The following is a 24,665-nucleotide window of genomic DNA, read 5'->3' as shown; positions in this document are numbered from 1 at the left end:
TTCTACAGAAGGCAAATTTATGTCTTTCCTAGTAAAAACTTGATAGAAAAATTCCTAGACAAAGAAATTATAAAAATTGTTTTTAAAAATCCTTAATGATTTCTAAACCATTACAGAAATGGAATCAGTTATATAAAAAATCATCTCATGAAGAAAACACAATCACAGATAGTTTACAACTGAGTTCTACCAAATATTCAAGGAATAGGTAAGGACAAACTTACACAAACTCTTTTAAAAAAACAGAAAGAGAAGAAAACTCTCTAACTCATTTTATGAAGTTAGTATAATCTTCATACTAAAACCCAACAAAGGCCACTGGAAAAAGGCAAATTATAGACCAGTGTCACTACAGAACACATGCAAAAAAATGGAATTAACCTTAATGTCAACAAACAATGGAATGAATAAATATAGTATAATCATATGGAATACTATATAATCATGAAATGAACAATTAGTAATACAATAACATGAATAAGTCTAAAACATACTACTGAGGAATAAAAAGGAAGTTGTAGAGAAGTATGTACACAGTAATTTTATCCATATAAACACCCAAACAAATGTGTATAATTTAGGTTTGACATACTTATTATACTATAAATATTTATATATATATTTATATACAATAATATATGAAATATTTTATATATATATACATATATATCAAGAAATGCAGGGGGAATTTAACACAAAATGCCAAACAGTCATTAACTGTGCAGAAGAAGGGAATGTGATTGTAGGGGAGTATTAAATGGTCTTGAAAGATTTCCAAACTGGTTCTACTCCTTAAGGTGCATAGGTGCTTGGACCATTGTTGTTGCTGTTATTTAAGCTGTATATGTGAGATATATATTCATGTATGCTAAATTACAAATGTAAGACCACAACAGAAAAATGGGTGCTCATTCAGAATCAAAGACATCAAAGTAAGTAGGTTGCTTTTGACTCAGATAAAGGTTTATGGACGGGCAATATGAAAATTCATGATCCCCTCATGGTAGAAATACAATTACTCTCAAAATTTCTAACAGTAAAAGAAATATTTAATGTTTGGAACATGACATACAAATTTATTCTTTAAAAAATGGTTCACTAACTAGAACTGTATTCAGTTGTACCTAACTGGTGGCATTGATTGAATAAACAGAGATACTGATTAGAAAAAGTTTCCAACTCAAACATCTATTTTTTTGGAAACTGTATTTCTCACAATACAGTATTTCAGTGGAGTGTTTCAGTTTACATATAATAAACTGTACCTATTCTAAGTGTACAATTCAATGAGTTTAACAAAATGTATATACTACGTAATTCTTACAACAATCAAGACATATATCTTCTGCACTCTCCAAAGTTTTCTTTGCATTTTTAGCCTATCTGTTTGCATTTAAGCCTCAACTCCACTTCCAGCCCCAGACAACCACTGATTTGCTTTCTGTGAATACACATTAATTCTACCTGTTCTAGAACTTATTAATGAAATCACATAGTACACGTACTCTTTTGAGTCTACCTCCTTCTATTCAGCATGTTTTTTTGTTTTTTTTGTTTTTTTTTTTTGCGGTACGTGGGCCTCTCACTGTTGTGGCCTCTCCCATTGTGGAGCACAGGCTCCGGACGCACAGGGTCAGCGGCCATGGCTCACGGGCCCAGCCGCTCCGTGGCATGTGGGATCTTCCCGGACCGGGGCACGAACCCGTGTCCCCTGCATTGGCAGGCAGACTCTCAACCACTGCGCCACCAGGGAAGCCCCAGCATGTTTTTAAGATCCATCAATGATGCATTTACCAGTGGAGTTCATTTATTTTTATTGCTTAGTATTCACTTATATGGACATATAAAAATTTGATTATTCTTCTACTGATGGATATTTAAGGTATTTCCAGTATTGGCTGTTACAAATAAAGCCACCAAAAAAAAATCTGTATACAAATCTCCATGTCAATGTAAACATCTCGGGGAGATGTATATTTAACTGCATAAGAAACTGTCACACCATTTTCCAAAATGGGTCTACCATTTTACATTCCCACCAACAATGTATGAGAGTTCCAGTTGCTCTGCTTCCTTGTCCACAGTTGATACTGTCAGTCTTTTTAATTTTAGCCATTCTAATAGATGCACAGTGGTATCACACTGTAGTTTTAATTTGTATTTCCCTGGTAACTAATGATGTTGAGCATCTTTTCACTGTTTACTGGTCATTCATATTTCTTCATCTGTAAATTGTCTATTCAAATACTTTGCCTCTTCTTGTTGGGTTGTCTTATTAATTGTAAGAGTTCTTCTTTCTGCATGTGATTCACTTGTCAGATATATGTAACAGAATATTTTCTCCCAGTCTGCTTATTTTTCATTTTCTTGACAGTGCATTCCAAGGAACAGAAGTTTTTAATTTTGATGAAGTCTGATATTGTCAGGTTTTTCTTTTATGATTTGTGCTTTTAATGTCCTATGAAATCTACACTATCTCTGGGTTGCTAAGATTTTCCCTTGTGTTTTCACTGTGAAGTGTTAGAGTTTTAGCTTTATATTTGGGTGTAGAGTATGGTATGAAGTAAGGGTCAATGTTCATTTTCCCCTGCAGTTGGATACTCATTTGTTCTCATTTGTTAAAAAGACTTTCCTTTTCCCCACTCAGGTGCTTTGTCATCTTTGTCAAAAATTAATTGACCACAGGTGACATCAACAAGATGGTGGTATAGGACTTTCCAGCACTTGTCCTCTCACAGAAATTTCAATCTGAACAACTTTCTATGCATGAAAATACCTTCAGGAGAGCTAAGGATTCCTGGGTGTAGCACAGAAATAAGAAAAGACACATTGAAGAGAACAGAAAAGACAATTTCATGTTACCCCTGTCACTGCTTCTAAAAGCCTCAGCAGCCCAGTGCAGAGAGATACACTTTCTCCATAGGGAAAGAAGAGTGAAGTGAGCACCTTACTTCACTGCAGACACCAGCACAAGACCAGCCAGTGCCAAGTGAACCCCTGCAGCCCCAGGCAAGCTCTCATCGAACCAAATGCTGGCCTGCCCCATCGCCAGCCACAGGCTCACTGTAGTGCCAGGCTAGTTCCCATGGACCAAATGCCAGGCTAGCCTCCATGGATCCAGCCTCCAGGTGGGCAACCACAGACCACGGTCCCAGTTCCCACCCTGTGCCACACCAGCCCCTGTCAACCTGACCTCTAGGCCTACCCCATGCAGCCAGGCTTCCGGCCCCAATCTGTGCCAAGCTGACCCCTACGGACCTAAATTCCAGGCCCAACCCTGTGCCAAGCCAGGTCCCAGCCTCCCCATGGATCCAACCTCGAAGTCAGCACACACAGACCCAGGCTCCTGGTCTGCTGTAGCACCAAGCCAACCCCCATGGCACCAGCCTCCAGACTAGCTCCCACGGCCAAGGCTCTAGGGCTTCCCCAACACAAGAGACCCTACAGCCTTGGGGGCCCCTCCAGCACCAGAAAAGACCAGACCCTGTGGCCCCAGGGTCCAGTGAAACCAGCACAGAGGCCTGGCCTGCCGCAGTAGATCTTAGCACTGGGCCAGTATCCTTGGACCCAGGCTCCAGGACTGCCACCACTGATTAAGGCCCTAGGCTCATCATAATAGCACTCTAGCTCTCACACACCAACACCACAGTCCCAGACACTAAGCATGACTCTGTGGTCTCAGGTATCCAGCCTGCCCATACTGGACCCCAGTACCAGGCTAGTCCCTGCAGGCTCAGGATTAAGCCAATTCATGTGTAATCAGGCACTGGGCTAAACCCAGTGCCAGACGGGCCTGGGAAGACTCAGGCTCAAGGCCCACTTGGGTCAGTGCCCATGCATCCAGGAAAGAGGAGACATTACAAATGATACCAAAGAAATAGAGAATCACAAGAGACTATAGTGAACATTTGTAAGCCAACAATTTAGAAAACCTAGAAGAAATGGATAAGTTCCTAAAATCATACAACCTTCCAAGACTGAATTATGAAGAAACAGATCAACAGATTCAATGCAATTCCTATCAAAATACTAATGGGGGGCTTCCCTGGTGGCACAGTGGTTAAGAATCCGCCTGCCAATGCAGGAGACACAGGTTCAAGCCCTGGTCCAGGAAGATCCCACTTGCCACGGAGCAACTAAGCCCATGTACAACTACTGAGCCTGCGCTCTAGAGCCCGTGAGCCACAACTACTGAGCCCGCGTGCCACAACTACTGAAGCCCGTGTGCCTAGAGCCCGTGTTCCTCAACAAGAGAAGCCACCGCAATCAGAAGCCTGCACACCGCAACTAAAGAGTAGCCCCCACTTGCCGCAACTAGAGAAAGCCTGCATACAGCAATGAAGACCCAACACAGCCAAAACTAAATAAATTTATTTTTTTAAAAATACTAATGGCCTTTTTTCATTTTTCCCAGAAATAGAAAAAAAATCCTAAAATTCATATGGAACCACAAAAGATGGTGAACAGTCAGAGCAATCTGGAGAGAGGGGGAAAAAACCCCCACCAAAGTTGTAGGCATCACACTATCTGATTTCAAAATATACTATAAACCTTAATCAAAACAGCATGGTACTGTCATAAAAAGAGACATACAGACCAGTGTCTATGATGACCAGAAATAAGTCTACAGATTTATGGTCTTCCACAAAGGTGTCAAGAATGCACAATGGGGAAAATACAGTCTCTTAAAAAAAATGGCATTTGAGAAAACTGCTTTTCTACCTAGAAAGAATGAATTGAACCCTCATCTCACTCCATCTACAAAAATAAACTTAAAATGGATTAAAGACTTAAATTTAAGACCTGAAACCATAACACTATTAGAAGAAAACATGGGGGAAAAGCTTGTTGACACTGGCCTAGGTAATGCTTTTTTTATATACGACATCAAAAGCAAAAATAGATACGTGGGACTAAAACTAAAAAGCTTCTGCAGCAAAGGAAACAATCAACAGAACGAAGAGGCAATCTACACAATGGGAGAAAATATCTGCAAACCATACATCTAGTAACAGGTTAATATCCAAAATATATAAGGAACTCAACTCATAGTAAGAAAAGAAATAATCTGATTTTAAAATGGGCAAGACTTGAATAGACATTTCTCAAAATTAGACGTAAATATGGCCAACAGATATATGAAAAGGTGCTCAACATCCCTAATCATCAGGGAAATGCGAGTCAAAACAATGATATAACACCTCATTGATATTCAGTGCATTGAACTATAGTTCTATTTCTTTAAAAAAAATTTTATTTATTTTTTGCTGTGTTGGGTCTTTGTTGCTGCACGTGGGCTTTCTCTAGTTGTGGAGAACGGGGCTACTCTTCGTTGCAGTGCGCGGGCTTCTTGCGGTGGCTTCTCTTGTTGCAGAGCATGGGCTCCAGGCATGCGGGCCCAGTAGTTGTGGCTCACAGGCTCTAGAGTGTAGGCTCAGTAGTTGTGGAGCACAGGCTTAGTTGCTCCAAGACAGGGAGAATCTTCCTGGACCAGGGATCGAACCTGTGTCCCCTGCATTGGCAGGCAGATTCTCATCCACTGTGCCACCAGGAAGTCCCTGTAGATCTATTTCTTCATGATTCAGTCTTGAAAGGGTGTATGCTTTTAGGAACTTATCCATTTCTTCTAGGTTGTCTAAACTGTTGGCTTACAAATGTTATGTAACTAGAATGGTTATTATCAAAGTCAGAAGATAACAAATGTTGGTGAGGATGTGGAGAAAAGGGAACCCTTGTACACTGTTGGTGGGAATGCAAATTGGTAAAGTCATTATGGAAAACAGCATGCAGATTCCTCAAAAAACTAAAAACAGAACTACCATAAGATCCAGCAATCCCACTTATGGGTATATACCCAAAGAAAATGAAATCAGGACCTTAAAGAGATAGCTGCACTCCCTTGTTCATTGCAGCATTATTCACAATAGTGACACCCAAGTGTCCACCAATGGATGAATGGATAAAAAAAGATGTGATACATATAATTATATAATGGATATATATTAATGCTTATATAATATATATATATATATATATATATATATATATATATATATAATGGAATATTATTCAGCCATGAGAAAGAAGGAAATACTGCCATTTGCAACAACGTGGATAAAGGCGGAGGGCATTATGCTAAATGAAATAAGCCCCAGACAGAGAAAGACAAATACTGTATGACCTCATTTATATGTGGAATCTTAAAAAAAAAAAGAAAAAGAAAAAGAAAGTAGAACTTACAGAAGCAGAGAGTAGAACAACAGTTATCAGGGGCTGGGGAAATGGGGAGATGTTGGTCAAAAGGTACAAAGTTGCAGTTATCTAGGATGAATAAGCCTAGAGAACTAATACACAGGCATGATGACTATACTTAATACTACTACATTGATTACTGGAAATATGCTTAAGAGAGTAGAATTTGGGGGCACTCATCACACAAACAAAAATGGTAACTATGTGAGGAGAAGGTGACATGTTAATTAGCTTGACTCTAGTATTCATTTCACTATACATATTGTGTATCAAATCATCATGTTGTACACCTTAAATTATATATAATCTTTATTTAAAATATATAAATAAATGGAAAAAACTGACCATATCTGTGTGGTCAATTGTTGTCTTTGTTCAGTTCCAGTGATGTACATGTCTTTTCTTTCATCAATACCACACTATCTTTTTTTTTTTTTTGGCCATGGCTCATGGGCCCATCCGCTCTGCGGCATGTGGGATCTTCCCGGACCGGGGCACGAACCCGTGTCCCCTGCATCGGCAGGCGGACTCTCAACCACTGCGCCACCCCCAATACCACACTATCTTGATCACTATACACTGATTATCTCTCCATTTATTTAGGTCTTCTTTAATTTCTTTCAACAATGGTTTGTAGTTTTAGTGGACAGGTGTTATACATATTTCATTAAATTGGCCTAATGCTAGCCAAACATGCGTCACAGTTTCTAAGCATATCTTGCATGTGGGTGGCAGGAGGGTAGTTCTGTTCATAATAGGATGTGAGTGTATGTAAGACAGAAACAGTGCAGTTTTAACATTCTGTTCCCATACTAGTATCCCAATATTCTTATTCTATTAACACAATTCCCCTACAATGATACAAAAGTAATCTAAGAACCGTGATAAATCATTTCTCCTGCAAACAAATACTTTCAAGCACACTGAAATGAAAGTTTACTTCACAAAGAAAACTGAGCTGACTGGAAAAGGCAGTAAAATAAAATGAAATGATATCAACTACTTAAGGTTATCTTTTCTACAGTTATTATGTCTTCATGGAGTCTATTAAGATTTCAAACTATAGAATATGTCTCGTATTAAGATTAAAATGATCAAATGACTGAAATTCCAACTTGAAAGAAAAAGTACATTTTAAAATATGCATTTTTATATAAACAATTCAAAAATCAATTTTTCCATTTCAATGGATACAGACAGTAGTGAAGGCAAGCCCCCATTTTACAGAAAAATAAAATCAGTAAATTAATCAATCATTTAATTAGTAAATTCACTATTCTTTCAGTGACATCTCATCAGTCAATGAGGTTTGTGTTTGGCTGCATTTAACACATATAATAAAAGGAGTTAACAAAAACAAGGATTATTTTTTCACATAAAAAATTCAAAAGTAAACAGTCCACGGCTTCTACAGTGATCCTACAATATCAGCAATATCTTAAATACCTTCCATCTTTGTGCTCTGCCATCCTTAGAAGGTACTTTTTAACCTAACCGTCATCTCTTGGTAATAAGATGGCAACTCTACCATATGCCAATACAGGAAGTCACTTATGACAAGAAAAACAATGGCTCATCCAGAAACCCCTTGTAGAAACTTTTGCATATAATTTATGGCCAGAAATGCATCACATGGCGTCCCCTAACTTCAAGGAAGTCTGGAAAGATGGATACGTTAGCTGTACACAATGCCAACCTAAACAGTTCTGGCTCTTTTAACAAGGAAGAAAAGGAATCCAGCTACTGGATAGCCACACGGTGCCTGCCAAAATATTCTTTGAGATTTTAAACCTAGCTAAAATAAAATACACTAAAAGTTATGCTCAGTTGAAAACAAAAAGCCTTAAGTCATTAAAATACTGATTTACAACATATTTTGAGAGAAAACCCTTTAAAAATATCATTTCGTTATATACAAAATTATTTTTAAATGCAGCAAGAAAAAGAGCTTGGCAGTTTTAAAGACTGAAATTTTAAGAGTAAGATGGGATGGGGGCTAGGATATATTTGAAAAAATGTAGGACTAAAGCAAGTGGAAAACTTGGTTAAGGACTAGACGCTTACAATAGCAAGTATCATTCTTACTAACAACAAAAATGAAATAACAAGTAAGCGTTCAAGCACTTAAAAGGTGTTCTGAGTTTTTTATTTCATTTAAACAACATGGTAACCCTAGGAAACAGATACCATTATCATCTCCTAGGAGGAAGCTAACAGGCACAAAATCACGCAGCTACCGAGTTGTGGAATCTGAATTTGAACTCAGGAAGTCTCTCTCCAGAGCCTATGCATTCAGTCTCTCTGCTGAATTCCTCTTATACGCACCCTAAACATATGATGACGTAAACACATATGTTCTTAATGTTTGTCAAATCACTATTCTTGAGACAAACATAAAAAAGAATTTTATATCTTCTGTTCTTTAGGTGGGGCCTCAATATGAAATGTTGCCTTCCATTTACAGACTTAATCTTCCAAAGATTAGAAAGACACTATTCAGCAGAATTTCGAGAACTGTGCCTTATTTCTAATAAAATCTAGAAATTATTCATTTTTAGGATTCCTGAAAAAAATTTTTTAAACTCTTAAAGCAATACAAAGTAGAACTGTTATAAAGCATATCATCTTCAGTAACTACGTTCTAGTCGAAATATGTTTAATAGCTTTCTATAACATGAAAATATTGCTGTACTAAGTTATATTCTATCACAAAGGAAAAAGTAAACTACAGGGTAAGCTTCATCATAGATATCCAATTAAATAAAGGTGAGTTTTTAATAAAAAAGCAAAATTTCTAATGTTACCCTAAAATAGTACAAACAAATGATTAAACCTACTTAGCTACAATTATAAAATCCTTCAGTTACACACATGAAGGAAAATTCATAGTCCAAGATTAATGCAAGTACACATGCCTGTTCTATTTAGTTTTTACTGTCATCTTAATAGACACTATAATTGGATGTTAAACCCTATCATGGAAAATAGAAACAACTACACAGTTTTTTGATAAAGATTTCTTAGTTGTTGGAAACTTCGCTTTTTCTCATTTCTGTAGTAACTCTAGAGATGAAGAATAAGGATAATTCTGGGTAGTAAGTTTCTTTTCTAGCTTTACTGGCCTCAATTGTTATCTTGGCAAAAGGAGAAAGGTATCTTCTGTATATGACTTCTAATGTGCTTTTGGTTTTAAAAAAAAAAGTACTGTAGCATAAATATCTATTTAAAATTTGGCAGTCTTGCTTTTGACAGGAATGAGTAATGATGTCATTGTTTTCCACAAATGACGGTTCTCAGATAATCTTTTTCACATCAAAATAAGATTACTGGATGAGGAGATTATGGTTTTAACTGCCTCAGAGAGATGAAGATTTTTCTACCCTGGCTCAAGTATACATATACTCTTATCCAAATACCCCATTATGCAAATGAAGTCCATTTCATTGAGTCTATTTATTTCTCTATGTATAGATAGTTCTTAAGTGACAAATTGTGACATCAGTTATGCATATCTGGAGAGATATATAGTTCATATCGAAAACTGAATAATGCAATTAACACTGATTGAGTGCTTGAAGCTTTATATGCAATTTTATTTAATCTCTTACAACCCTTTGAAATAATTCTCTGTGCTATAAATGGGTACTATAAAGCTAAGACCTAACAAGAAGACTAACATAGAAGGTGAAAAGCCAAGATCTGAGCCTAGGTCCAAAGCCCCTTCCCTAGAATTTAACATACACTTGCTGATGCTATGATAAAAGTTAAACATAGAAAATTAGGTAGTGTCATCTCTTACCTTAAGCTCTTGTATACACATATTATTCACTTAACATTGGTAGTATTATTTCACAATATCATTATTGTTTTGATGAAAGCTTTAGGTTATTTTTTCCTAACAATCAAAATAATATATATTCACAATTCAAGATGTTGAAAACAAAGATTAGAAAAAGAAGACATCTAACATCTTAACCCCTCAATTAATCTCCATTTAATATACTGGTGAATATTTTTCATTTTTCCCCAAATATGTTTTCAGAATATAGATGAAGTTATACTTTATAATTTTGCATAAATTCACTTTAGTATGTAACATACTATTTAAAATTTTCTAACAGCTCTTTAGATGTAAACACCAGCTTATCTGTGTCTTACGTGGACTACAGTTGGCACATTCAGGAAAGTAAACTTATGTTTGCTATTGCAAATAATGCTTTAATGGAAATATTTATGAGACTGCAATTCAACCCACTCCCATATTTAACTTTATCTTAAAACAAATTCCCAGAATTAGAATTACTAGGGTCTGAAGAATCTGAAGGCTTTTCCCAAACTATTTTTCAAATGTGTCAACAAAAACTTGGTATCAACCAGCAAAGTGGATATGGAGGTATTCATTTCAGCAAAAATTCAATGGCAGAGGATAATTTCCACTTTCTTACTTGTTAATTTGAAGGAGAATTTATTACTTCATTGATTTACTTTCCATGTCCTTGATTGTTTGTAAGACTGAATATCTCCCTAATGTAATGCTTTATGAATGGCCTGTTTTATCCTTTGCTGAATACCTGCAGTGTTTTTACTGGTTTTCTTATTGACTTGTACACACTCTATTTACAGAAAGATATTAATCTTTATAGTCACATATGTTGAGACTTGTTTCTCATAGTTTACTGTCTTTTATTTAAATTATTTTCCTTTTGTTTTCAAAATCAGATAAATTAGACTTTAGACATTGTTAACCTAGATTCATTCAGGCTCTTAAGTATACTTCTCAGAGGACAGCCAGGTAATTAACTGCCTCTTAGTAAAGTTAGATCAAGAAAAGAACTATAAGGTTTGAAATTAAGTAGGGAAAACAAAGGGAGAATGTTTGGCTTTCTGATTTTAGTAACATTACAGATTTTTATTCTCTTCTTGTCGAAAGTCATTTGGAAAAGACTTGTGTTCATTTGTTTTGAATTCAACTGGCTACATGTCTGACCTCCTATCTGTATAAAAGAATAAGAACAATCATTTGACACTTGTGATATTAACAACAGATTAAAAAGAATTAACCAGAAACACTGCAGTTTGTTAAAATGGCAAAGAAAGGCAACATTCCATTCATCAAAAAGTGAATTTAAAAACTGTAATGGAAATTTCAAATTTGGGGTATAAAGTATAAAAATCATGATTTGCAGTAGTCCTCTTTCCACTACAGCCTCTCACTTTCAAGTTTTTCCATATCTCTGGAAAATTGGTAAGCAAATATATAAGCCTTAAAGCACACCTAAAAGATTTTTCAAATGTTAAGTGTTCTAAGCTACTGCATCAAATAGCAGCTCTAATTTATCCAGAACATTTCTAAATAAGATGAGCTGTTGTAAAAGAAGACATCGTATCTGTATGATTTTAACTTTTAGGTACAATATATTTACCCTCACAAATGCATGTCAAGTTACCAAAACATATCAAAGGCAAGCTTGGGTGATTCTAATGATTCTTACCAACAACTTCATTACTTTTTCATGTTTTACCTAAAATTCACTTCTCCACATATATTAAAGTGTTGGTGAAGGCATTATTCCACTATTTCACAAATAAATTTGGCAGAAAAGAAAAACACAACAGAACTTTACAGGAAAAGAATTTTCACAGTTGCTGTGGCAAAGATTGCTAGTGGTCCCTCAGTATTCATTCTCCACTTTTTCTACAGTCATAGAATGCCTGATTTGGGGCTAGTATATGGCCATCTTAAATAAAGACCAATTCTCAGCCTCTTTTTCAGCTAGGGGTTACCGTGTGATTGAGTTTTGACCAACAGGAAGTAGGCAAGAAATGTTCTGAGCAACTTCCAAGAACTATCCTTTAAAGGAAAGAGCATGTCTTTTTTCTTTCTCTTCCTCCTTCCTACAGCTGGCGTGCAGATGTGCTACTAGAGCTAGGCATTTGGGGCTACAAAGCTGAAGCACTATAATGAGAAAGATAGAGCAGGAGAACAGAATGAGCCTGAGTCCTTTATGATGGTAGAGCTGCCATACCAAATCCAGACTGCCTGTGCCTACTTGAAAAAGAAATAAAGGTCTATTTTGTTTAAGGGACGATTATTTTACAATTTTGGAGGGGGTGCTGTTGCCACATAATCTTCATTCTAATAAATGAAACCACCATTTCAGAAGATGATAATAAGTAACTACTAAAATCACCATAAATTGTATGCGAGATATATCAATATTAAAAGAATTTAATTCAGAAGATAAATAATGAGTTATTAAGAGCCCTGGAGTCTAATGAACTTAGATTTGGGGTCTGGCTGAACATTTACTATTTATATGACTTTGGGCACATTCCTTATCCTCTCTAAGGATTAGCTTCTAATCAGTAATATGATGAGAATAATAGTAATTGTAGTGATAATTAAAATGAGGTAATGTATGTAAAAAGTGAAGCACAGGCACAAGGTAAGCACTCAAAATAAGTGGTGCTGGGAAAACTGGACAGCTATATGTGAAAGAATGAAACTAGAACACTCCCTAACATTGTACACAAAAATAAACTCAAAATGGATTAAAGACCTAAATGTAAGGCTGGACACTATAAAACTCTTAGAGGAAAATATAGGCAGAACACTCTTGGACATAACCCACAGTAAGATCATTTTTGATCCACCTCCTACAGTAATGAAAATAAAAACAAAAATAAACAAATGGAATCTAATTAAACTTAAAAGTTTTTACACAGCAAGGGAAACCATGAACAAAACAAAAAGACAGCCCTCAGAATAGGAGAAAAGATGCATTAATTTCAATTACCCTAATGGCTAATTATATGGAAAATCTTTTCATGTTCTTATTGACTCTCCATATATCCTCCTTGATGAAGTGTCTATTCAAGTCATCTGCCCATTTTCTAACTGGTTAGAAATTACTGCTAGAATTACTGTTCAGTTTAGAAAGTTCTTTATATATTCTACATACAAGTTTTTTGACAGATATGTGATTTGAAAATATTTTCTTCCAGTCTATGACTTATCTTTTCATCCTTTAACAGGGTCATTCAAGAGCAAAATTTTTCATTTTGACGAAGTCAAATTTATCAACCTTTACTTTTATGGACTGTTCCTTTAGTGTCATGCTTAAGAACTCTTCACCTAATTGCAGGTCATGAAGATTTTCTCCTATATGTTCTCCTAAAATTTTTATAGTTTTATGTTTAACATTTAGGTCTATGATGTATAACAGATGAGGTTTAGGTCAAGTTTTTTGTTTTTGCCTCTGAATGTCCAACTACTCCACTTAACCATTTGTTGACAGGAGCATCTTTCCTCTGTTTAATTCCTTTTGCACCTTTGCCACAAATCAGTTGCCCTTGCTTGACTGAATCTACGTCTGAACTCTCTATCCTGTTCCCTTAATCTATAATCTGTGTCTATCCCTCTGCCAATACCACTCCATCTTGATTACTGTAGCTACAGTAAGCTTTAAAATTAGGTAACATGATTCCTCTAACTTTATTCTTCTTTTGTATTCCCTTATAAATTTTAGAATCACCTTTATATTTACGAAATATCCTGCTAGGACTGTTTCAAGAATTAAATATACAGATCAATCTGGGTAGAACAGACATTTTTAATATCTGAGTCTTCCAACCCATGAACATGTCATGTCTGTCCCTTTATTTACTGTCTTCTTTGCTTTTATTCATTAGCATTTTTGTGGTTTTCAGCATATAGAAATTGTATGTTTTGTTGGATTTATACCTAAATGTTTCATTTTTGAGCAATTGTAAACGGTGTATGTTTTAAAATTTGGTTTCCAATTGTTCACTGCCAATATGTGGCAATATGATTGAGAGAGGGAGAGAGAGAGAGTTTGTGCGTGTATTTTGACCTGATATCCTGCAACTGAAAACGTGCTTATTTTCAGAACTATCTTCTGTAAACTCTAGTGTTTGTGGATTCCTTGGGATTTGCTAGGTAGCCAATCATATCGTCTGCGAATACGAACAGCTTTATGTTTTCATTCTAATCTGCATGTGTCTTCCTTCCTTTACTTGCCTTACTGCATTGGTTAAGTATTCTACTACTAAGTTGAATTGGCTTGTTGAAAGCAGACATCCTTGCCTTATTCCCCAAAGAAGACTTTTATCATTAAGTATGATGTTTGCTGTACATTTTAATAAATGCCCTTTATCAGGGTGAGAAAGTCCCCTTATATTCCTAGTTTGCTAAGAGTTTTTATCATGAAAGTTGAATTTTCTCAAATGCTTTTTCTGAATCAATTGATACGATAGGGTGGTTTTTCTTCTTTAGATCCTTGGTAGAATTCACCACTAGAACCATCTGTGCCTGGACATTTCTTTTTTTAGAAGGATTTTCATTATAAATTCAATTACTTTAATAGCTGTCAGATATTCAGATTATCTATTTTGTCTTGGGTGAGTTTTGGTAATATGTGGTTTTCAAGGATTTGTTCTATTCCTCTAAACTGTCATTTATGTGTACAAAGTTGTTTATAGTATTCTCTTATTACCCATTTAATATCTGTGGTATCTACAGTGATATCTTTTTCTTTACTCCTAATATATTGATAATTACTATTTTCTCTCATTTTGCTAAATGTTTATCAATTTTATTGATATTTTCAAAAACTGGCTTTTGGTGTGATTGGTTTTTCCTCTACTGTTTTTCTATTTTTAATTTCATTAATTTCTTCTATTTTTTTTTCCTTCATTCTGCTTGCTTAAATTTAGATTCTTTTTATGTTGTTACCTTTTGACCCCCTTCATCCATTTCTCGGACTCCCCACTTCTGGCAACCACCAACATGTCTCTGTTATCTATACCTATGCGCTTCCTTTTTTTTTTTAAGGTTTCACATATAAGAGAGATCATATTCATATGATATTTATCTTTAACTTTCTCTGCCTAACTTAAATTCGTGAAGTAGGAGCTGCATTTGACACGTTTTTCTGTTATATGCACTTAATGCCATAAATGTCTCTCTCGGCACTGCTTTAGCTGCATCCCACAGGTTTTAATACGTTATATTTTCATTTACATTCAGTTTTAATATACTTTTTTATTTCTCTTGAGACTTTCTCTCTGATACATGGATTATTTAGGAGTGGCTTCTTTAATTTCTAAGTGCTTCGATATTTTTCTGTAATCTTTCTGTTATCAATTTCTAGGCTGTCTCCATTATGGTCAGAAAACCCTTTGTATGACATGAGTTATTACAAATTTGTTAACAGCTGTTCTATGACCTAAGATATTGTCACTCTTGGTGAATGTCCCATGTATGCTTGAAAACAATCTTTATTCTGATTTCACTGGGTGGAATGTTCTAAAAATTTCCATTCGATCCTGATGGTTGACGGCACTGTTCAGTTCTTCCCTATCCTTGATAATTTTTAGTCGTTATATCCTTTAGTAAGCGAAGGGGTTATAAATCCCCAAGTATAATATCTGATTTCTCTACCTTCAACTATTTTCTCCACTCAGTCCTTTAAGGTTTTACTTCATTTATTTCCCAGCTCTGTTTTTTGGTGCATGCATACTTAAGACTGCTATGTCTTCTTGGTAAATTGATCTTTTTATCATTTTGAAATGTCCCTTTCTTCCTAGTAGTTTTCTTTATTCTGACATCAATTTTTTCTACTAAAGTAAGTTTATTTATTTTTATTTACATTTATTTAAGGAAGAGATAATTCATACTTAATATTACTATCTCTTTTCAATACAGCCATTCCAATTTTCTTCTGATTAGTGTTTGCACGGTATGTATTTTTCTGTCTCCTAACCTCCCTGTGTCATTGCATATGAAGTGAATTTCTTATAGACAAAACACAGTTCAGTCTTTTTTGATCAATTCTACCATTTCCTACCTCTTAATTATTCATATGTTAGGTCTTAAGTCTGCCATTTTAGTACTTCTGTTTGTTCCCTCCATTTTACCTTCCTCTGTTTCCCCTTTCTTATGTTCCTATAGGTTACTTGAACATTTTTAGTACTCCATTTTGATTTATTTACAATAGTTTTATTATATCCCCATATAATACTTTCTTTAACATCTTTATTGGAGTATAATTGCTTTAAAATGTTGTGTTATTTTCTGCTGTATAACAAAGTGAATCAGCTATATGTATACATATATCCCCATATCCCCTCCCTCTTGCATCTCCCTCCCACCCTCCTTATCCCACCCCTCTATGTGGTTGCAAAGCACCGAGCTGATCTCCCTGTGTTATGCGGCTGCTTCCCACTAGCTATCTATTTTACATTTGGTAGTGTATATATGTCCATGTCACTCTCTCACTTCGTCCCAGCTTACCCTTCCCTCTCCCCGTGTCCTCCAGTCCATTCTCTATGTCTGTGTCCTTATTCCTGTCCTGCCCCTAGGCTCTTCAGAACCATTTTTTTTTGATTCCATATATATGTGCTAGCATACGATATTTGTTCTTCTCTTTCTGACTTACTTCACTCTGTATGACAGACTCTAGGTCCATCTACCTCACTACAAATAACTCAATTTCATTTCTTTTTATGGCTGAGTAATATTCCACTGTATATATGTGCCACAACTTCTTTATCCATTCATCTGTCGATGGACACATAGGTTGCTTCCATGTCCTGGCTATTATAAATAGTGCTGCAATGAACACTGTGGTACATGACTCTTTTTGAATTACCATATAATATTTTTAATGACTGCTCTAGAGATTACAGTGTGTATGTGTGTGTGTGTGTGTGTGTGTGTGTGTGTGTATGTAACTTACTATAGCCTGCTAGTATCAACATTTTACTACCCTGAGTGGAACACAAATACCTTGCCACACTTTATGTCCCTTTCCTTTCCCACTTTCGATACAGTTTTCTTAAATATAACCTCTATATACATTGAGAACCATGTAAATGTAGTAATTTTTGCTTTGTATCATCAGACAATTTTTTAAACTGAAGAGGATTTATTTATCGCTTCCATTGTTTTCTCCATTTCTAATATCCCAACTGTCCTTCCATTATCTCTTCCTTTGTGTCTGAAGAACTTCCTTCATAGTCATTATTTTACAACCAATTTGCTGGCAACAAATTTTCCTAGCTTTCCTTCATCTGACAATGTGTTGATTTCTCTTTCATTCCTTAAGTATATTTTTCCTGGATACACAATTCTGGGGTGACATCAGGTTGTTGTTTTTTTTTTTAGCACTTCCTCTGTTTTCCACAATTTCTGATAGGAAATCTGTTGTCGTTTCAAATTGCCCTTTCCCTAATAGCAATGTTTGGTTTCAAGATTTTTTCTTTGGCTTTAATTTTCAAAAGTTTAACTATAATGGGTCCAGGTATGGATATCTTTAGGTTTATTGTGTTGGGGGAGTTCACTCAGCTTCTTGAATCTGTAGAATTATGTCTTTTGCAAATTTGGTAAGATTTAAGCCAATATTTCTTCAAATATTTTTTAAATTCCACATCCTGTCCTCTCTGTCTAGTACTCTGATGCCTCAAATGTTATACCTTTTGTTATTGTCCCACAGGTCTCTGAGTCTAAGTTCACTTTTTCAATTTCTCTCCATTATTCAGACTACATAATTTCTACTGATCCATCTTGAAGTTCACTAACTCTTTCCTCTGTCCTTTCCATTCTGCTATTTAGTCTAACCAGTAATTTTTAAATTTTGGTTATTGTATTTTTTAGTTCTGAGGTTTTCATTTGATTCTTTATATTTTCTACTTATTTGCCGCAGTTTCTTATGTTTTCATTTGTTTCAAGAGAATTCATAATTGCTCACTGGAGCAGTTTTACAAAAGCTGCTTTAAAATCCTTATTGATGATTCCTACATTTGTGTCATTTCAAAGTTAGCCTCTGTTGATTGCCTTTTCTTGTTAGAGTTGAGTTTTTCCTGATTTTTTCATATGACAAGTAATTTGGGGTTGTAGGCTGGACATTTTAAGTACTATACTATCACACTCTAATTCCTACTTAAATCTTTTATTTTAGTGAATGGTCAACCTGTTTAGATTCTGAATGTGATCACAGGCTCACTTTTGTGGACCGTGATTCAAATGTCAATTTAGTTTATAAAGTCTCTCCAGTACTCCTCGGTTTTCTCTATTTACATGTTACCTATACGACAGAACTCCACTCCCCATTATCCTCAGCATGGGCTTGAGTGGGGAGAAGCACTGCCTCGTTTCAGCAGAGCAGGCATAGAAAATAGGGTAATATGCAGGGGAGTGGGGAGCTGTGAAAGTCAATGTACTACCCACAGGCTCAGTTGGGGAGGGTACCACCTTATTACTGCAAGGGGAGTGGAAATCAAAAGCTCCAACCACAGGCTCCTCTGTGGAGAAATGCTTCTTCCTTACTTCAGAGCATGGAAGAAAGTCGAGTTCTGCCTCAAAACTCTGCAGGGTAAGGTCACCATCTTGTTAATGCTGTGTAGTTGTGAAAGCCAGGGTCTCACCCACAGGCTCTGCTGAAGAGAGTTGCCACCTTGTAAATTCTGGTGGGGTAGAAGACAGTCCTCCCTACAGGCTCTGCTGAGGAAGGGGACTGGCTCATTACTTAGCAGGGAAGAGAAGAAGTCAGAGTTTGACCCACAGGCTCCACTGGAGGGGGACATCTCCTTGTTACTGCAGGTGGGGGAAGGGTGTGTGTGAGACAAAGCTCTGGTCATGGATACTGCTGCTGTAATGCCTGTTTGAGTGTGAGGGGGTATAGATTTTATTGTGATGTTCTCCTACAGAACGGATGGGATAGGTTAGGATGTTTCTATCTTGCTGGGCCATCCTTTGGCTAGAGAGAACAGGCTTTCCTTGGCACTATTTTTTTGTCTGCACTCATTAGCACTTCCAGGTTTAGTCTTCTCTACAACCCAGGCCAAGATATATGGCAGGCAAGAAAAATAGACAATCAGGGAACTCACTCAATCCTTGAGTCTCAAGGTCCTTAGATAGTCCACCTTCTTTTCCCTAACTTTCAGAGTTTTCTGGTAGGGTATTTCATGAGTTTTGTCCAGGATTTTTGTGATTAGTAGGAGAAAAACAGAATGTGTTTACTCCATCTTGTTAAGAACCCAAACCCTGCCACTTATTTTCAGTCTATATTTTTTGTGTCCTATCACCCTCTACTCTCTAAGTTTCCAGAGGATATGAACTGAGGTTTTATTAACCTAGTAATTGTTGGCTTGGCAAAAAGTATCATATATGACATATCCTTTAAGCTTATTAGCTGTAAGAAAGTGTTGATACAGCTTCTTGGCCTTTACCCACCATTAGGTTCACAATGTAACTCTGAAGTTTGTTCATTCATTTAATAAAGACCTGTTTTGTGAAAGCTTCTGGGGATACAGCAATGAGTAAGACAGCTAAAATCCTTGGTGTTATGGAACTTACATTCTATTGGCTGGAACAGGATGGAGAGAACTACAGGTGTATGAGTAATGTGTTCTCTTCAGGCTGGACAAAACTCAAGTCTACTATGTTTCAGTTAATATTAGGAACATACATTTGAAAAACTCGATATTCAGAAATCTATAAATTTGCAACTGGCACAAGTACAATAATTTTTTCACTTGGTACAATTAACTTTAATGATCTAGTAAACTAGTTATAAACTACTTACCACATAGAGTTGTTTCCACAGACTGGCCCATTCTTGCAGAGTTGCTGTAACTTCAGTCACAATAGAATCTTCAAGTGGAACCACAGTTTCATACTGCCTAGAACCAGAGCCACAACAAACAGTCCCATTATCTTTGATAAAATACCAGAATACTGTCTACTGACCTTTTCAACATATATAAATCAAATTTAAATTCATGCAAATATAAAGGGAGGTATATCTAATTGAATACATATTGTTTAGCAGTAATATACTGCAATAATATAAGTGAACTGAATTAATGTAAACAAGTTTCCTCAACTTGTCCATTGAGGAGTTCTGGGTCTGGTAGAGGAACTGTGATCCTGGAAACAGAAAGGTACTAGGTTTCTCTCCAACTACCTTGTAAGCAACATCCATTATGGTGCCAGTCCCTGTGCTAATCGCCAAGGATTTATCACTGAACAAAAATGGACAGGGTCCCTATCTTCATAGAGCTCTTATTGTGGATAGGGAATTAGACAAATAATCACAACAGATATGGATAGCAATGAATCTAAGAAAGAAACCAAATTGTACTATCAGAGATTTTAGCTGGGGGACACGACTAAAGAAGAGAAGATCAGTGAAGTCTTCTCTGAAGAAATGGCAATGCCCAAAAGATGCAAAAAGGTCATAACAGAAAAGTTTGTTGGGAGGGAGAGGTGTGGTGTCACCTGCAGAGGAAACAATATACAAGAAGTCACTGAGATGGTAAAGAATTTCACATATCTAAGAACTTAAAGAAGACTGGTATGACTGAGGCCAGCTCTCACAGGGCCTTTCCAAATGATACTAAAGATACCAGACCTTTTTTTTAATTAATTTTTATTGGAGCATAGTTGCTTTACAAAGTCGTGTTAGTTTCCACTGTACAGCAAAGTGAATCACCTATACATATACATATATCCCCTCTTTTTTGGGTTTCCTTCCCATTTAGGTCACCACAGGGCATTGAGAATGAATGAGATGATACTGAAAGGTTGTTCAAAGTAAGGGCATGACTTGATAATATTTTTATAATGTCTATGCCACTTCTGAGAGTTAATGAAATATTTTCTGGGACCAAAGGTTTTATATACTGATATGCTGAGGTGGATGGAACCTATACTCCAATTTGTTAGCCAAAGAGAACATCATCCACTTGCAAGCAACAAAGGAAAATTCATTTCACAAATTAGCATTAAGTATCGTTTCTCTACACAGCTGACAAACCACCATTGTGTTCAAAGGTGACAGTGTATTAATATGGAGCATCAATGAATATATGTTACTTGATTATGCTATATGATTTTCTTTTTTATTTTCTGTGATTTATTCCAGCAGATAAAAAAAAATCATCTTGGAATGATGCCAGAGCACTATCCATATTCATCAAATTTATAAGGTGAATTTTCAGTGCAAGGCTGAGATTTAAACTTGACACTATGGAAATAGAGAGACATGGGAGATGCTGTAAGAGTGTTGTGTTTTAGTAACATTAAAGCAGAAATGCTGTATAGGATAAACTGGAATAAAATTTCTTGAAAGTTTCACCTACTGGGTCTCCAGCTACTTTAATCACTGAGATCTATGGGAAAATTACATTGTTCCTATTTTAAAGTTCTAAAACTTTGGACTTACCTCAATTTATACTAACCCAAGTATATACTAATACTGACGTATTTTTCTTAGTCTATAATATATAATCAGTATCCTGAAAATTCTTAAACTTCAGATACAGTGTTATTTATAAATACACTGTTCCACAGACCAAGTAGAATGTAGTCAGAACACTAAGAAAAATAACCAAATAAAGTGAATTAATAAGCAAATTTCCAAAGAAATTCTGGATTCATGCAGAGTAAAGAGTTTGTTAGAGGCCTGAACCAAGATGGCGGAGTAGAAGGACGTGCTCTCATTCCCTCTTGTGAGAACACCAGAATCACAATTAGCTGCTGGACAATCATCAACAGGAAGACACTGGAACTCAACAAAAAAGATACCCCACATCCAAAGACAAAGGAGAAGACACAGTGAGATGGTAGGAGGAGCGCAATCACAGCAAAATCAAATCCCATAACTGCTGGGTGGGTGACTCACAGACTGGAGAACACTTATACCACAGAAGTCCACCCACTGGAGTGAAGGTTCTGAGCCCCACGTCAGGCTTCCCAACCTGGGGGTCCGGCAACGGGAGGAGGAATTCCTAGAGAATCAGACTTTGAAGGCTAGTGGGATTTGACTGCAGGACTTCGACAGGACTAGGGGAAACAGAGACTCCACTCTTGGAGGGCACACACAAAGTAGTGTGCGCATCGAGACCCCGGGGAAGGAGCAGTGAATCCAGGGGAGACTGAACCACACTTACCTGCTAGTGTTGGAGGGTCTCCTGCAGAGGTGGGGGGTGCCTGTGGCTCACCGTGGGGACAAGATAACTGGCAGCAGAAGTTCTGGGAAGTACTCCTCGGTGTGAGCCCTCCCAGAGTCTGCCATTAGCCCCACCAAAGAGCCCAGGTACACTCCAGTGCTGGGTTGTCTCAGACCAAACAACAGGGAAGGACCACCCATCAGCAGTCAAGGAACAACCACCCATCAGCAGTCAAGCGGATTAAAGTTTTACTGAGCTCTGCCCACCAGAGCAACACCCAGCTCTACCCACCACCAGTCCCTACCATCAGGAAACCTGCACAAGCCTCTTAGATAGCCTCATCCACCAGAGGGCAGACAGCATAAGCAAGAAGAATTACAATCCGGCAGCCTGTGGAACGAAAACCACATAAACAGAAACATAGACAACATGAAAAGGCAGAGGGCTATGCACCAGATGAAGGAACAAGATAAAACCCCAGAACACAACAAAATGAAGTGGACATAGGCAACCTTGCAGAAAAAGAATTCAGAATAATGATAGTGAAGATGATCCAGGACCTCGGAAAAACGATGGAGGCAAAGATCGAGAAGATGCAAGAAATGTTTAACAAAGACCTAGAAGAATTAAAGAACAAACAAACAGAGATGAACAATACAATAACTGAAATGAAAACTACACTAGAAGGAATCAATAGCAGAATAACTGAGGCAGAAGAACAGATAAGTGACCTGGAAGACAGAATGGTGGAATTCACTGCTGCAGAACAGAATAAAGAAAACAGAATGAAAGGAAATGAAGACAGCCTAAGAGACCTCTGGGACAACATTAAACGCAACAACATTCGCATTATAGAGGTCCCAGAAGTGGAAGAGAGAGAGAAAGACCCGAGAAAATATTTGAAAAGATTATAGTCGAAAACTTCCCTAACATGGGAAAGGAAATAGCCACCCAGTCCAGGAAGCGCAGTGAGTCCCATACAGGATAAACCCAAGGAGAAACACGCCGAGACACATACTAATCAAACTGGCAAAAATTAAAGACAAAGAAAAATTATTAAAAGCAATAAGGGAAAAATGACAAATAACATACAACGGAACTCCCATAAGGTTAACAGCTGACTTCTCAGCAGAAACTCTACAAGCCAGAAGGAAGTGACATGACATACTTAAAGTGATGAAAGGGAAGAACCTACAACCAAGATTACTCCACCTGGCAAGGATCTCACTCAGATTCGATGGAGAAATCAAAAGCTTTACAGAAGAGCAAAAGCTAAGAGAATTCAGCACCACCAAACGAGCTCCACAACAAATGCTAAAGGAACTTCTCTAAGTGGGAAACACAAGAGAAGAAAAGGACCAACAAAAACTAACCCAAAACAATTAACACAATGGTCATAGGAACATACATATCAATAATTACCTTAAACGTGAATGGATTAAATGCTCCAACCAAAAGACACGGGTTGGCTGAATGGACACAAAAACAAGACCTATATATATGCTGTCTACCAGAGACCCATTTAAGACCTAGGGACACATACAGACTGAAAGTGAGGGGATGGAAAAAGATATTCCATGCAAATGGAAATCAAAAGAAAGCTGGAGTAGCAATACTCATAACAGATAAAATAGACTTTAAAATAAAGAATGTTGTAAGAGACAAGGAAGGACGCTACATGATGATCAACGGATCAATCCAAGAAGAAGATATAACAATTATAAATATATATGCACCCAACATAGGAGCACCTCAATACATAAGGCAACTGCTAACAGCTATAAAAGAGGAAATGGACAGTAACACAATAATAGTGGAGGACTTTAACACCTCACTTACACCAATGGACAGATCATCCAAAATGAAAATAAATAAGGAAACAGAAGCTTTAAATGACACAATAGACCAGACAGATTTAATTGATATTTATAGGACATTCCATCCAAAAACAGCACATTACACTTTCTTCTCAAGTGTGCACGGAACATTCTCCAGGATAGATCACATCTTGGGTCACAAATCAAGCCTCAGTAAATTTAACAAAACTGATATCATATCAAGCATCTTTTCTGACCACAACGTTATGAGATTAGAAATGAACTACAGGGGAAAAAACGTAAAAAACACAAACACATGGAGGCTAAACACTACGTTACTAAATAACCAAGAGATCACTGAAGAAATCAAAAAGGAAATCAAAAAATACCTAGAGACAGATGACAATGAAAACACGACAATCCAAAACCTATGGGTGCAGCAAAAGCAGTTCTAAGAGGGAAGTTTATAGCCATACAAGCCTGCCTCAAGAAACAAGAAAAGGGCTTCCCTGGTGGCGCAGTGGTTGAGAATCTGCCTGCCAATTCAGGGGACACGGGTTCGAGCCCTGGTCTGGGAAGATCCCACATGCCGCAGAGCAACTAGGCCCGTGAGCCACAACG

At 36.8% G+C, this 24,665-nt stretch overlaps 1 protein-coding gene across 1 annotated transcript in view; it reads right to left on the bottom strand.

Moving 5' to 3' along the window:
• DOCK3 (dedicator of cytokinesis 3) overlaps positions 1-24,665 on the bottom strand; it is a 416,069-nt gene that overhangs the window by 264,994 nt on the left and 126,410 nt on the right. Inside the window, exon 5 of the mRNA XM_089919399.1 lies at positions 19,860-19,956. Coding sequence (XP_089775525.1) covers positions 19,860-19,956 — 97 coding nt within the window. The remainder of the gene's footprint in view (positions 1-19,859; positions 19,957-24,665) is intronic.

This window comes from Delphinapterus leucas, chromosome 10 (assembly GCF_059928025.1).
Source record: "Delphinapterus leucas isolate spDelLeu-1000000601 "Yukka" chromosome 10, BTC_Dleu_Yukka2, whole genome shotgun sequence".
Classification (NCBI taxonomy): Eukaryota; Metazoa; Chordata; class Mammalia; order Artiodactyla; family Monodontidae; genus Delphinapterus; species Delphinapterus leucas.
The sequence above is the reverse complement of the archived record's forward strand: the minus strand, read 5'-3'. Positions and strand labels throughout refer to the sequence as shown.